Source organism: Cervus elaphus, chromosome 8 (genome assembly GCF_910594005.1).
Source record: "Cervus elaphus chromosome 8, mCerEla1.1, whole genome shotgun sequence".
In the NCBI taxonomy this organism is placed as follows: Eukaryota; Metazoa; Chordata; class Mammalia; order Artiodactyla; family Cervidae; genus Cervus; species Cervus elaphus.
Window position 1 is genome coordinate 4,958,796 of NC_057822.1, and position 14,721 is coordinate 4,973,516.

The 14,721-nt window shown below is 57.6% G+C and overlaps 1 protein-coding gene across 2 annotated transcripts in view; it reads left to right on the forward strand.

Moving 5' to 3' along the window:
* Positions 1-13,307, forward strand: part of ALPL (alkaline phosphatase, biomineralization associated) — a 62,789-nt gene extending 49,482 nt beyond the window's left edge. For both annotated transcript variants that reach the window (XM_043909115.1, XM_043909116.1), the window contains exons 6-12: positions 754-929; positions 4,320-4,463; positions 6,315-6,384; positions 8,266-8,400; positions 10,715-10,906; positions 11,329-11,448; positions 12,309-13,307. In XM_043909115.1, the coding sequence (XP_043765050.1) occupies positions 754-929; positions 4,320-4,463; positions 6,315-6,384; positions 8,266-8,400; positions 10,715-10,906; positions 11,329-11,448; positions 12,309-12,574 (1,103 nt within the window). In that variant the 3' untranslated portion in view covers positions 12,575-13,307. The remainder of the gene's footprint in view (positions 1-753; positions 930-4,319; positions 4,464-6,314; positions 6,385-8,265; positions 8,401-10,714; positions 10,907-11,328; positions 11,449-12,308) is intronic.
* The last annotated feature ends 1,414 nt before the right edge of the window (positions 13,308-14,721 follow it).

The following is a 14,721-nucleotide window of genomic DNA, read 5'->3' on the forward strand; positions in this document are numbered from 1 at the left end:
CTATTTGTTTGACTATAAAATGTGCTTGAAAACATAGCCCCTCACAGGTTCAGCGTGAGGAAGGTGAGGGATCTAGCCCAGCGCTGGTCTCGTGGGAGTCCAGTAGCTGTCTACCCCTGTTCCTTTCCTCCTTGGAACTGGGAGGCACCGGGATGTTCCCCCGACATCCCTGGAGTCATGGTGTGAGTCTGGCTGATGTTGGTGACAGAGCCACACTCCATCTGAGAGCCCTTCGGAGGGACCCCTGAGTTTTTGCAGGGCAGCCGTGGACTTCCTGCAGGGGTGGGGTGTGGTGGGGTCCTCGGTGGAGAGGAGGGCTCCCGCCTAGGTGCTAATGTTTCAGGGACCCTTGGGAGTGGGGAGGGTCACAGAGGCAGAGGGTCTGAGCTGTCTGGCTGTTTGGAAGCCACCCACCCTGCCTTTCCAGGTGGCTCAGCGCAGAACATGCAGGAGACTTGGGTTCGATCCTTGGGTCGGGAAGATCCCCTGGGGGAGGGCATGGTAACCCACTCCAGTATTCTTCCCTGGGAAGTCCCATGGACAGAGGGGCCTGGTGGGCTACAGTCCATGAGGTCAGAAAGAGTCGAGTGACTGAGCACACACATAAGCCTGCCTTTGGTACTGATGGGGAGCCTGGGGCCCAGGCTGGCAGTGGAACTGGCCCATCTTTAGCTGAGAGAGGGAAAGAGAAGAGAGCTGGCTTGGACAGCCCGAAGTCCAGATGAACCCGACCCCTCCTCCCCCACTCCTCAGGGAAATCCGTGGGCATCGTGACCACCACGCGAGTGAACCACGCCACCCCCAGTGCCTCCTACGCCCACTCCGCTGACCGGGACTGGTACTCAGACAACGAGATGCCCCCGGAGGCCCTGAGCCAGGGCTGCAAGGACATCGCCTACCAGCTCATGCACAACGTCAAGGACATCGAGGCAAGTGCGGGGCAGGGTACAGCCAGGGCAGGGCAGGCGAGGCGGGGCCCCTGGTGGGCCTGAGGCCTCAGGCCCAGACTGGCCCGGAAGAAGCGGCCTGAGCAGGCTCTGCACTCACCTGGGAGGGCTCCCGGCCCATTAGGGGATTTGCGGTTGAGGCAGGGAGGCACTGTGGGATTTCACTGTGGTGGGCCTGAGAGATGAACCCTGATGGGGCCGCCACCGTGCCCCGAGAGTCAGGCGCCCAGGGATTATTCTGTCCATTGGGAACTGGCGCTGCCCTGGAGCGTGGGGGTGACCCGGTACCCGCCCCGTACGTTCCCACATGCACGGACAGCCGTGAGTCCCGTGCACTCAGGCAGCGTGCCCAGAGAAAAGGCGATGTGCAAGCCGTGGTTGGCACAGGCTCTTACTTTAGAACTTGGGGTCACGTTCTTGGCCTGCTGTTTGCTAGCTGTGTGACCTTAGGTCAGTTACTTAACCTCTCTGAGCCTTCCCTTCTACAGCCCTTTTGTGAAATGTACCTACCTTTTAAGCCCATTGCCAGATCTAGATAAAATAATCCCTGTAAGAGTTTGGCACTGGGCCTGATGCCTCGTGAGTGTTCAGAAGGGGGTAGCATTTACGCAGGAGCGGCTAGGTGTCCCTGTCCTGAAACACGAGCTCTGACGTATGGAGCACTTTGCACACACGCGCCCCAGTATCATCCGCCTGACACTCAGATGGGTCCCCACCTTCTGTTTCTTAAATGAGACCCTCTGGCTTGTTCCCTTTTCAAGGTCTTGTTACCTCCCGTGGGGGTGCTGGTGAGGAGGCGAGGGGGCCTCGGCCCCTGAGCTTAGAATGGGGGTTCAGGGAGGCTCAGAGAGAGCCCCCAGGCCCCTCCCACTCCGTCTGATTCTACCCCCACCAGACTAACTCCCTGGCTCCCAGACCCCACCATGCCATGCCCCCAGTTTCCAAGTGCCACCTGCCCCTCTTCCAACCTCTCGTTTCTCTTTTCCGAGCCGTGGATTAAGCTGCCCTTCTCGGGACGTGTAGTCCTGGTGACCAGCTCCTAGCTAGCTAGTATCTCAGGCAGAGCACCCTTCGGACTTTGCGGGTACCGGACAGGTTGCTTCCCTCCCCCGAGCCTCAGTGTCCCCACCTGTGCAGCAAGAGCAGAGTGCCCCCGCCCCGTCCCCTCCCCGCCTCCCCGGGCTGCTGGAGGCCGAGATGAGGTCATGGATGTGAGAACATTTGTTGTACAAGTGCAGGGTGTAATTACGGGACTGCCCTTGAGAGAGATTTGGCGGCAACTGCCTGAGAAGGGGACAGGAGCTTAAAGGAAGGCTTTGCTGGCAGAGGAGGAGGGGATTGCAGGGGCGGGGGGTTGCACCCCGGCCTGAGTGAGGGGGTGCGGCCGCTGGGAGGGCCGCCCCGCCCCCCATCTCCTCCCTCAGCCCCCCTGTCCTTCTCTGCTCCTCAATCGCCGCCCCACCGCAGAGCCCCCCACCACAAAGCCCCCCAGGCTGCACATGAAACAAAAATGCTGGTGTCCGCCCTGAAAATAAATATCTTTTACTAAAAAAAAAAAGAAAAAGAAAGAAAAAGAAAAATGAAAGACACAAACCCAAACCCCAAAGCCAAACAGCAAGTCTGTTATTTGGGAGTTTAATGAGTGTGTGAAGTCCCTGTTGGGGCTGGAAATGACGAGGCTCCAGGCAAGAAGATTGGGGGCTTCATTTTCCATTCTGAAAATGCCAAGGGGTCAGGTTCTGTGGGAACGGTTTGGAGGGGGGCAGGGAGCCAGTGACCCGGGGTCCCCTTCTCCTTTCTGTCACGAGCCTGCCCCGCCCCACGGAGCTCCTGGCTGGAGCTGGCTGTGAGGAGCTTGCCTTCACGGAGCCACGCTGAGCTCCACTACTGCTGGCCGTGAGAACGCCTTGCAGGGGAAGCCAGCCCCCGGGGGGCGGCCGGGACTGGACTGCTCGTCACTGCGTTTCCTCCCGGGACAGTCCTGTGCGTGGGCTGTCCGTTCCATTTAATAGATGGACACCCGGAGCCGCAGAGAGCTTAAGCGCCCGGACCTTGGTCAAGATACAGCAGAGTCAGAATTCCAACCCCAGTCTGACTTCAGAGGCCTTTCTGGTTCCCCGGGATCCGGGATGGCCCTGTATCTGCCATCTGTACCACCAGCCTGGGCTCCTGGCTCCCTGTCCACCCGGCAGAACCTGGGCTCTGAGGAGGGCGCCTGTGAAATGCCATCCCCGGGGACGGCGAGTCTAAGGCCGGCCGTCACTGGACTCTGCGCTCCCGAGGTGTCAGCCAGGGGCAGTGGCCTGGGCTGACGCCCGCGGTAACAGGAGGACACCGGCGTGGTGGTCAGCGCGGGCGGCGGCTGTTGTGCCCTTGGCCCCCATTTTAAAAATAGTCAGGACTTCAAACATGGTCTCCCAAGGAAAACAAACAGCCCCGCGTCCGTCTGCCCGCGTGGGTCAGCGCGGTGGGTAAAATTAGCCTGGCGGTGACTACACAGACGTGGGCGCTGGCCGCTGTTTGCCAGGCTCCCAGCTGGGCTGCCCCAAGACCTCCCTGGCAGAGGCCTCTCGCCTCCGGTGGGGCGGGTGGGGGGCGAGGAGGCAGCTCTCGGTCGGAGTCCCCATCCTCCGCTCCATGGACACAGCAGGAGCTGGAGGCGCCTTGGGTTCACATCCCGGCTCTGTACCCTCGCTGGCTGTGTAGCCTTAGGGGAAAGAAATCATATTTCTGCACCCATTTGTTTGGAAAAGAGGTGACGTGGGTAGCCTTGCAGCCTTGTATGACGTTGAACAAGATCAGGTATCTCGAGTCCTTTAGGGCTTCCCAGGTGGCTCAGGGGTAAAGAATCCTCCTGCCAATGCCGCAGACTCGGGTTCGATCCCTGGGTCGGGAAGATCCCCTGGAGAAGGAAATGAGCAACCCACTCCAGTATTCTTGCCTGGAGAATCCCATGGACAGAGGAGCCTGGCGGGCTACAGTCCATGGGGTCGCACGTGTGGGACACGACTCAGCGACTAAACAACAGCAATCTCAAGGCCTTAGTCCCCGCCACACACGCTGTAAGATGCCGCTGCTCTCACACCAGCCGAAGTCGGTATTGGGCTTCTGGAAAGCCAGGTAAGGGAGGTTAGCGCCAGTATTGCACTCCGAAGCCCAAACCACAATCCCAGTAGACTCGTGATTTCATTCCTGGCCGAGCCGATGGAGCAGAGGCTCAGGGAAGGTGGTGCGCACTGGAGCCAGGACTCACCGCGCCGGAGAGGCGTCCACTCCGTCCGTCCCCCGCGGAGCCCAGCTCTCCAGCTGGGCCTCTGGGAACCTCCAGACGGCATGGCGCCCCTGGGGTACTGACGGCTGTGTCCCCTTTAGGTGATCATGGGGGGCGGCCGGAAGTACATGTTCCCCAAGAACAGAACCGATGTGGAGTATGAGCTGGACGAGAAGGCCAGAGGCACGAGGCTGGACGGCCTGAACCTCATCGACATCTGGAAGAGCTTCAAACCGAAACACAAGGTAGCCTGTCCAGTTGCCTGACGACTGGGCGGGGAGGTGCTGGGGGGAATCCTTCTCTGCATCTGTTCATTTCTGTAGAATGGGTTTGTAATTCTTAGCTCAGGCCCAAAGGACCTTACCAAAGGACCTCAAAGTCAAAGGTGTCTGAATGTCACATGAAAAAGTGAAAGTGAAGTCGCTCAGTCGTGTCTGACTCTTTGCGACCCGATGGATTGTAGCCTACCAGGTTCCTCCATCCATGGGATTTTCCAGGCAAGATTACTGGAGTGGGTTGCCATTTCCTTCTCCAGGGGATCTTTCTGACCCAGGGATCGAACCTGGGTCTCCAGCACGGCAGGCAGACGCTTTACCGTCTGAGCAGGGAAGTTCACATAGTAGGTGCCCATTGATTCCTTCCTTCAGGCAGTGAGGAAGAGGGTGGGCCAAGGAGTGACCTGCATGGCCATGCAGCCCACCGTACCCCTACTGCGTGCGGGGCCCCTGGCGAGGCCTGAGGTCCAAAGGATGAATCAGATGGCCAAGGAAACGTGGAACACTGCTTGGATGGCGAGATGCCCAGCACCTACGGGAACCCAGAGGGGACAGACCACAAGGGAAGGGCTGAGAAGCCCCGAAACGGGGAGGGGAGGAGGAGGCCACGCTTGGGGGAATCTCGCAGGCCGCGGTGGCAGGGAGGGGCCGGGGTCAGGGCACGTGCTGGCCGGGGAAGGGAGGCCGAAGCGTGGGAAGACCTGGGCACTGGCTCCCGGGAGCAGCTCTGGCCCGTGAAATCCGTCTGCAGGCCCTGGGGCCTGGGGCAGCTGGGGTCTGGAAATGACTGTGGTCGGAGCTGAAGACAGTGGGGAGCAGCCTGGCAGCCGCTTTGATGTCACTCTGGGGTTGGGTTTCGGAGGCTTCCAGGCCTGGCCCCTGGGGAGGCCTTGTGGGATGGAGCTAGGCCAAGACTGAGGTGGGGGCAGGGACGGGGAACGGTCCCCCGGGGTGGGTGGGGGCAGGACCTAGCTGCTTTGAACTCTTCCCGTGCCTTCTGAGTCAGCTCTGGCTAGACCAGAGCCCCACCCCAGCCCAAGCCTGAGAGACACCGCCATTCCCAGCCTCGGTTTCTCTACCTGGAACATGGGACCAGAGCTTGGCCCCCCAGGCATGAAGTGAGGGATAGCAGGGGAACCCCACTTTCTTAGCCTTCCCACCTTCCTCCCCAGAGCAGCCCCGGAGGTTTGAAAAACCTCTGATCCCAACGCCATCACCCAGAGAAGGTGAAGAGCTCTCCTAAGGACACACAGATGGTTCCTGGTAGTTCAGGACCCCACCCCCCAGTCCAGGCCTGAAAGGCACCCTCTCCAGGCAAGCTGGCCAGTCCCTTCCTGTGGCCTCTGCCCTGGGAAAGCTGTCCTTCCTTTATTTCCCCCCGTAGCTGGGGTCCCCAGGGCAGACTTCCTTCCTTCCTGGCTCTGAGAACACACATAGCCCATACCTCTCAGTGAGTGCTCAAGGCCCTTGGTGATCTGTGCCTTCCTCTTTGCTCCACAGCACCCCCCCCCTGCTCGGAACGCTGTTCCCTGACTCCAGGTTGTTCAGTTCTTATTTTGTCTTCCAAGTCCCCATGAGGACCTCACCTCCACCAGGAAGCCCTCCCTGATCTTGTCTCTAGGTTCACAATGACCCTGGTCTCAGAATTCTCATCACCTTGCATTAAACTTACCTGTTTATTTGCCATTTCTTGAAGGCAGGGATGGTAGGTCCTCAGAGAGGGACTGTTAAATGACTGAAGGACACACATATGTGCCCCAGACGCTGAGGCCAGCTGACTCCCCCGGTCCCAGCGTGACTGACCCTGGCCCTTCCTTCTAGCACTCTCACTACGTCTGGAACCGCACTGATCTCCTGGCCCTTGACCCCCACACCGTGGACTACCTCTTGGGTAAGTGGAGGGGGTGGAGCGCACATCCAGCTGGGCGCCCTGGGGCCAGGGCTGTGTGAGCCAGTCCTGGGAGACGAGGCCCAGGTCGCCCCCACCCTAACTTAGGGACCTTTGTCCCCAGGTTCCAGGACCTGGGAAGGGTGAGGGAGGGGTTCTGGTTCATAGAACTAGACCTGAAACTTGCTGGCCGTGCGGGGCGAACAGCTCCATTGAGCACAAAGGGAAACAAAGCTCAGAGAAGGGAGACGACCTCTGGCGGGTCACACGGCCCAGGTGAGTCTGAACCCTAGCTGGTGCTGGGACTTAAACACATCCATGGCTGTCGAGCCAGGGGACGCAGAGCCAGCCCTGCAGAGCTGCCAGGGCAGAAGCCAGCTAGATTGTCTCCACTGATCTTGACTGGGGGGGAGGGGTTTGCCCCCACCTCCCCAGGGACTGGGTAATAGGTGTGGGACCCAAGGTGGCTCCAGGTGAGGTGGAATGAGACCCTGAATACCACTGCAGACATCTGGGTCCCCTTTCCCTCCTGGCTGTTGGGCCAAGCAGGTGGTGGCAAAGCCCCCTGCAAGCCTTTCTCAAGGAACACGGCCCCTGGGCCCTGGGCGTGGCCTCAGAGATTCTGGGCTTAGAGCAGGGCACCTGGAGGATCGCTCAGACGCACACAGCTCTCTGCTTGCCTGGGCCACGCAGCGCACACCCCATACGCCACACTGCCTGTAGAGAATTATGCCTGTACCCATGTAGCATGAACATTCCATTTATGGGTCTAGAGCCAGGTTGCTGGGTTCAAATCCAGTTCCTACCACTCATGAGCTGTGCAATCCTGGGCAAGTGACTTCTCTTTTCTGTGCCTCCATTTTCTATAAAATGAGGATAATGAATCTCTATACAGTGGGTACAGTGATCGGGCCTGCCTCAGGTGACATGAGGATTAAATGAGCTAATGTATAAGTTATCTCTGTGGCTGCATAACAGATGATCCCAAAACTTTACAGTTTAAAACGAGAGCAAACATTTACTCTTTCACAGTTTCTTTGGGTCAGGAATCTGGGAGTGGTTTAGCTGGGTCTCTCAGGAGGTTGCAGTCCCCTGAAGGCTTGACTGGGGCTGGGACTTCCAGGGTGGCTCACTCACATGGCTAAGGAGTCAGTGCGGGCTGTTGGCCGGAGGCCTCAGTGAGCGTGAATTCCAGGAGGAAGGGCTGCTAGGCGACATCTCAGAGGCTGGGCCCAGCTGCTTCCAAAGCACACAGGACAACATGTGGCCCAGAGTAAGCAATCTGTTCCTTGGAGCTCCTGTTAGGCTGCGCTTACTAATGGAAGGGCAAGGTGTTCTGGAAGCACATCCAGGACTGGAAAACAGCAATCCAGTACATGTGGAATCTTGTGATATGAGCAAGGAATGGATCTCTCTCCTTGTTTCACGAGGGAAAAAACCACACTCAGGGAATAGCAGACACAGTGACCCCAAACCGTCTTTTGTTTCAGTGTATAAGCACTGAGCCCTTCAAACCTGACATGTAAACACACACCCAGGCTGTCTCATTGAGGCCGGGACACAATCCTCTGGCTTGTCCAGGGCCCTCTGGGCTAGGAGTGGGCTGATGGAGTGGAATCCCAGGTCTCCCATTAGCAGCTGAACGTAGCGAGTTACAGAACACCTGAGCCTCAGTCTCCTCTGTGAAATGGACACAGTGCCCCCACCACCACCAAGGCGAGGCTGAGAAGATGAACAGAGGCAGCCCTCCCAGAGCACCTGGCACAAGTCAGGCTGCCAGAGACCCCCAGAGCTGCTTCCGCCCCCCACCGCCCTTTACCCCCAAGTTGTGCGTGAGAAGCCTCTGCTCCCTGAGACGCCCACACCCTCCTGGCTCCTTCTCAGGTCTCTTTGAGCCGGGGGACATGCAGTATGAACTCAACAGGAACAACGTGACTGACCCTTCACTCTCCGAGATGGTAGAGATGGCCATCAAGATCCTGAACAAGAACCCCAAAGGCTTCTTCCTGCTGGTGGAAGGTAAGGGGCCCAAGCCTAGCTGCAAGGCCGCTTCCCTGGGAGCTTCTGGGTGGGCTTAGGGGTCGGGTGGTCAGCTCTCGGAGAGGACTGTCCCATTTGGGGATAAGCAGAGAGCTTCCTTTGGGGAGGATGGGCCATGAATGAGAGAGTTGGAGAGAAGGGGCGGTGCTGAAGCTCCCAACCCAACAAGCTCTTCTTTGGGTGTGGAGATGGCTCATCTGGCTTACCAGTCCAGGAAGGCTTCCTGAGAGAGGAGGCAGTTTTCTTCCTTTTTGGAAATTCCTCCCCAAAGCCTGTCTCTGGAGGGGTGTGCAGCCCCCACAGCTTCACTCCTCCCCAAAGACAAGTCTGCAAGCCCCCGTAGTCAGAGGTGCCCTGACCAGCTGCCTGGCTGGGCCCAAGGACACTGGCCCAGGGTCGACCAGATGCCCATTGGTCTGTGGATGCCCTCACAGCTGGACAGTGGGCCTCTGCTGTTATTAGGCCCATATGGGGCCAAAGCCAGAGAGGAGAAGGCCCAGGGCAGCCCCTGGGTATATCCTGGGGTCCCTAGGGCTGGGAGAGCCAGACCCTTCGGGAGGCAGCTGTGCTGTCTGCCGAGACTCCTGGGGTTTCCCAGTGCTGTCGTGAGGCCCGGGACTCATTGTCCGAGTGCTGCCACCCACTGACTCTTGTGACTTTTACCTGTGCATTGCTGTAAAAATGAGGCCCAAAATAGTCCCCTTCTCCAAGAAGGACTATTAGCATCCATTGTGTCCAGAGACATAATGTACTTGGAAGGGGGCCCAGCAGAGAATAAATCCTCAATGCTTCTATTATTATCATTATTATGATTGCCCAATAGCTAAGGCGATCACAACAGAAAGTAAGAGGAAATGATAAAGTCTCTGGAATCCTCCAAAGTTCTAACAACTATTCCTGTTCTGCCTGGACACACACGTGCACACACGGACATACTTGCACACGTCCTCCCACCGCACATACACACACGCTCGCGCCTGTACCCCCTCCAGAGGCCAGCGGCCACCAGCCCAGCTTGGCTGCTCTCCTGCCAAACCCCGGGGTTCCCACTCAAGCACAGCGGCCTCGGCCTGGCCCCAAACGGGCCTCTGACGCTGAGGAAGCAGCCAGGAACCAGTGGTGGTGAACACGGGCTCCCCCGGGAGCGGTCCTCTTTGTGAGCAGGGCCAGGACCGGGCCGGCCAGGCCAGCTGCTCCCAGAGCCACAACAAAGGAGGGACCCGCCCTGCCAGCCGGCCAGGCCTGTGTGGTGAGGCCCAGGCCAGCAGGAAGGCAGGGCGGCCAGGCGCCCAGGCTCCGGACCCTCAGAGTTGGGAGTGTCCACCCAGGCATCGTCTTCCTCTTAGAGACGGGAGGCGCTCCCTGCAGTCACACAGTCTCAGCTGTGATCTCCAAGCCAGGCTTAACCGAGCCAGGCCTGCTCTGCTCACCTGGGGGGAGGTGGCATGGGGTGCAGGCTTCTCCAGGCCTTTATGGAAGCCTTCTGTGGGCACTGCCCAGGCCCCGAGGGCTTTTCCCCTCTAAGAGTGTGCTTCACACTCGGTAATTTGGAGTAATTCCCTGAGAGCTCAGTTGGTGAAGAATCCACTTGCAATGCAGTAGACCCTGGTTCAATTCCTGGGTTGGGAAGATCCCCTGGAGAAGGGAAAGGCTACCCACGCCAGTATTCTGGCCTGGAGAATTCCACGGACTGTATAGTCCATGGGGTTGCAAAGAGTCTGACACGACTGAGAGACTTTCACTTTCACTTTATACTCAGAGGGGATGTATTCAAAGATGGAAAAACAGGGCTTTAGAGTGGGTCATGTGAATTCAAAGCCCAGCAGATCTCACCTTGGACACGTCAGTTCCCCAGTCTCAGCCTCAGTTGCTCCATCTGTAAACTGGGCTGATTGTACCCATCTCTGCCCAGTTGTTGGGAATGGGGAACAAGACGTCGGCTTGTTCTGTCTGGCACCTAGTAGGTATTCAGGCATGTTGGGTCCTCTCCCTAACTCTCCGAGGTCTTCAGGACTCCGAGCAGCTGAAGAAGCAGCTCAGAGAGCAGCGTGGGGTGGTGGATCTGCCTTAAACCTGACTTTGCACTGTCCACACGTGGGCCTGTGGCCCAGCGACTCACCATCTGAGCTGCTGGGAAGGTTGAACAGCTGTATTAAATGCCTGGCATGGTGCCCGGCCCAGGGGAGCTCCCATCGAGGAGGTTAACCTGGCGGTTAACCCAGGGGGATGGGAATCGGGGATTACACCTCGTCCCCCGCCCCCTGACCAGAGGGCTTTGCCTTGGTGTCCCAAGGGGGCAGGATTGACCACGGGCACCACGAGGGCAAAGCCAAGCAGGCGCTGCATGAAGCGGTGGAGATGGACCAGGCCATCGGGCAGGCGGGCGCTATGACCTCCGTAGAAGACACGCTGACCGTTGTCACCGCTGACCACTCCCACGTCTTTACCTTTGGCGGGTACACCCCCCGTGGCAACTCTATCTTTGGTAGGTAGGCTTCCACTGGGGAGCAGGGGTAGGGTAGGAGAGTTGGCAAGCCCAGGGCCTGGCACATGTGGGACTCGGAATTGGGGAGGGAAAAGAAGTTACTGGCAGGTGGGGGAATAGAGGGTGGGGGGCGTGGAGGGAAGTGATGCCTGGGTGGCCACCAGGATGATGGATAGGTAGAAGAATGAGAGGCAGGATGGATTAATGGACAGGGGAGAGAAGAGAATGCAGGGTTGGATGGAAGGATGGACCAACAGATGGGAGGACACGGGCACAATCAAAACTGAGGGATGGTCAGTTGGAAATAAACTGGGCTTGGAAGGTGGCTTCCTTGGGCGGGGACCCAGGGACCCTAGCTGGGGGTTAGGGACTGGACTCCTGGTGCTCCAACATGACCCCTGGACCAATGCCTTCTTGTGCAGGTCTGGCCCCCATGGTGAGCGACACAGACAAGAAGCCTTTCACCGCCATCCTGTACGGCAACGGGCCTGGCTACAAGGTGGTGGGTGGTGAGCGAGAGAATGTCTCCATGGTGGACTATGGTGAGAACGCAAGGCCCAGGGCTGGGAGGGGACAGGGCACCCCCTTGGGGACGAGCTCGGAAACTGTGTGGTCCTCTGGTTAAGGCTGGGAGCGAGGTGTCCCAGAATAGACAGGACTTGAGTCAGAACAATGTCAGTTTGAATCCCCTCCTCAAATCCTAGCAACTCTGTGACCTTGGGCATATAACTTCACCTTCCTCATTTTCAGTTTCCTTCAGAAGAATGGTCTACCTCCCAGGGTTGTCTGAAGGGCTAGCTGGATCTGATGAGCTTAGCATGGTACCTAGCACATGCAGGTGCTTGCTGTTTTGTACCGTCATTTTTACTGGCTGTATAGTATTCCAGTGTGTGCGCACCTTCCCAGTTTATTTGATTCCATATTGTTGAATATTTGTTCATGATGTCCCCAGCACCCCCCTGGGGGTCTAATGGCACAGCCAAGGATCAGAGGCTTTTCCTGGGTTGGCTCTTCCCTTCTAATCCAGACAGCCCAGATGAGATCTGCAGGTTGAGAGAGCAGACTTCTGTGTCAGAACAGACTCAGGCTTGAATCCTGTGGCCTAGTGTAGGAAATGACTTTCCCTCACTGAGCCTCAGCTTCCTCTTCTATAAAATGGGAGCATTCTGGACTTCCCGAGTGGTCCAGTGGTTAAAGACTCCACGCTCCCGATGCAGGCGGCACGGGTTTGATCCCTGGTTGGGGAACTAGAATCCCATGTGCTGCACAGAGTGGCCCCCCACCTCGAAAAAAAACGGGGGAGGAGGGCATTTGAGCCAGTCCGGAAGTGGGCACGGAAGAGCTGCTGCACCGTGCCAGGCCCCCTGGCAGGTGCTCAGTAAGCGTTTCTTCTGGCCCACAGCTCACAACAACTATCAGGCGCAGTCCGCTGTGCCCCTGCGCCACGAGACCCACGGCGGGGAGGATGTAGCCGTCTTTGCCAAGGGCCCCATGGCGCACCTGCTGCACGGCGTCCACGAGCAGAACTACATCCCCCACGTGATGGCCTACGCGGCCTGCATTGGTGCCAACCGCGACCACTGTGCCTCAGCCAGCTCGTCCAGCAGCCCCGCCCCAGGCCCCCTGCTGCTCCTGCTGGCCCTGCTGCCCCTGGGCAGCCTGTTCTGAGGGCCCGGGGCCCGGGCACCCACCAGCCCGTGACCGATGGCCGGTGCTGCCCACGGCCTGGCAGCCCACACCTCAAAGAGGCGGGAGGCAGAGACCCCCACCGCCTCTGCCGCTGCCAGCAAGGGGACCCAGGAAACCAAAGTCTGCCTGCCGCCCGCCTGGCTCCCCTCTGGAATCCTCCACTGCGGCCAGATCAGTTGCTGGCCTCCAGCCTCCCCCGCCACCCGCTGCCCCCTTTTGGCCGACAGGGTAGGTTTCTCTTGGGCAGGCAGAGCGCATAGACTGCAGAACTTCTCAAAGCCTCTTATTTTTCTAGCAACTCTATTGCTCCAGACCCAGAGGCCTAGAGCTTCTATGGAACATTCTGGATCTGACCCTCCCCCACCCCGTTCCCCATCCCTCTGGAATCCACCAGGCTCATGGGCCCATTCCCCAAGTCCGTCCCTAACTGCAGGGGAGACCAGGTCCTCCTCAGGAGGGAGGTTTGCTCACTCACTCCAAGGTCGCCCCGGGGCTCCCAGGAAGTCGGCTCCGAGGACTGGCCGTCCAGCCCCGGGTGACCCAGGCTGGGAAGAGGAGTCTGGCAAAGCGGACGCTTCCCGGCTCTAAACACACACGCCAGCTCCTCTCTGAAGGGACGCTCCTGTTTGAAACAGCCAAAAAATTTTCTCTTTTTGGTGTTGGTTAAAAGGGAACACAAAACATTTAAATAAAACTTTCCAAATATTTCTGAGGACAGGACTGAGTCTTTGTGGTCAGTGAGGAAGAGACTGAAATAAGCTCACTTCTCTGGGGAGAGCTGGACTCGGGGCCCAGGAGCGCACGCAGGTGGGGGTGGGTGGGGAGGAGGAGGGGGTCTGCCGCTGACCTGGTCTTCACCACTCATTACCTGGGTGACTGTGGACAAAGTCCTTTGCGTCTCTGCCTCTCCGGGAGGCAGCCCACTGCGGGACTGCCATGAGGATTAAAGAAGAGTGCCTCTGGGCCCCGCAGCCCACAGCAGGAAGGCTTTCAAGTGCCCCGGGATACCCTGGCTGCGTGGTACCCTCAAAGAGCTGCCCGCCATGGCCGATGGCATAGCTGCTCCCTTATCCGTTCGTTCAGCAAGTATTGAGTGTGTGCCAGGCACCGTACCAGGCCCTGAGAGGTTAGTGGTTGCCCTCACAGAGCCTCGGCCTAGACAGTAATGGTGACCTTTCCATTCCTGATTGTCAAGGCCAGGTACAGACCCAGGGTTACACCTGATATTGGGGGTAGAGTCCCCCAGGTACCAGAATGAAAAACTCGATCATGATGATAATGATGACAGTCCTAACAGTTAACGCTGATTATTTACTATCTGCCAGTCTCTGAGCTTGGTGCTTATGTGGATTCATTTCATTTAATCTTTGAGAAGCAGGCCTCCTTCATCCATTCACGTTTATAGATGATGAAACCAAGGGTATACAAAGTGACATGAGTACCCAAGGTCCCCCCAAGCTGTGGAGCTGGGGTCTGATTCCAAAGTTCCCACACTTAATGACATCCTTTATTTATAATGCATTTCCAACCTCCTGCCAACCAGGTCTGAGGCAGCTGGTACTAATGACTCATAACACACACTAGTTAAAAATGAACTCGGCAAGAAATTGTATGTTAGAAGCAAGGCATCCTTCAAGAATGAAAATACCAGAAAAAAGAAACTAAAAATGCAGCTGAAAAAGAGTTCTCTTTAAGTTTCCCAGCAGTCCTGGCAGAAAGGGCACAGCCAAGCTGATGCTGGGATAGTAAAGTACATGCCTACATTCTGGCCAGGAGAGACACCTCACCTTTAACTGTACAGTGCAGCATTGTCATTTGTTGTTCTCATACCGTCTTCATAATTTTTGCCATATCTCTATTGTCATTTCGTAAACACTTCTTTAAATTCACATTTAAGCAGTCTGTCTTTAAAAGTTCACCAGTACCACCCGTGTGCAAACCACACTTTGTGTCTTAGGTTGGGTTCTCCAGAGGCAAGGATTTGAGTACAGTTTGTGAAGGGGCTTTCCAGGTGGCGCAGTGGTAAAGAAACCGCCTGCCAATGCAGGAGACGCAAGAGATGCGGGTTCAATCCCTGGGTTAGGAAAAGAAACCCAGGACGCACCAGACAGAGTGGGGAAGTGAGC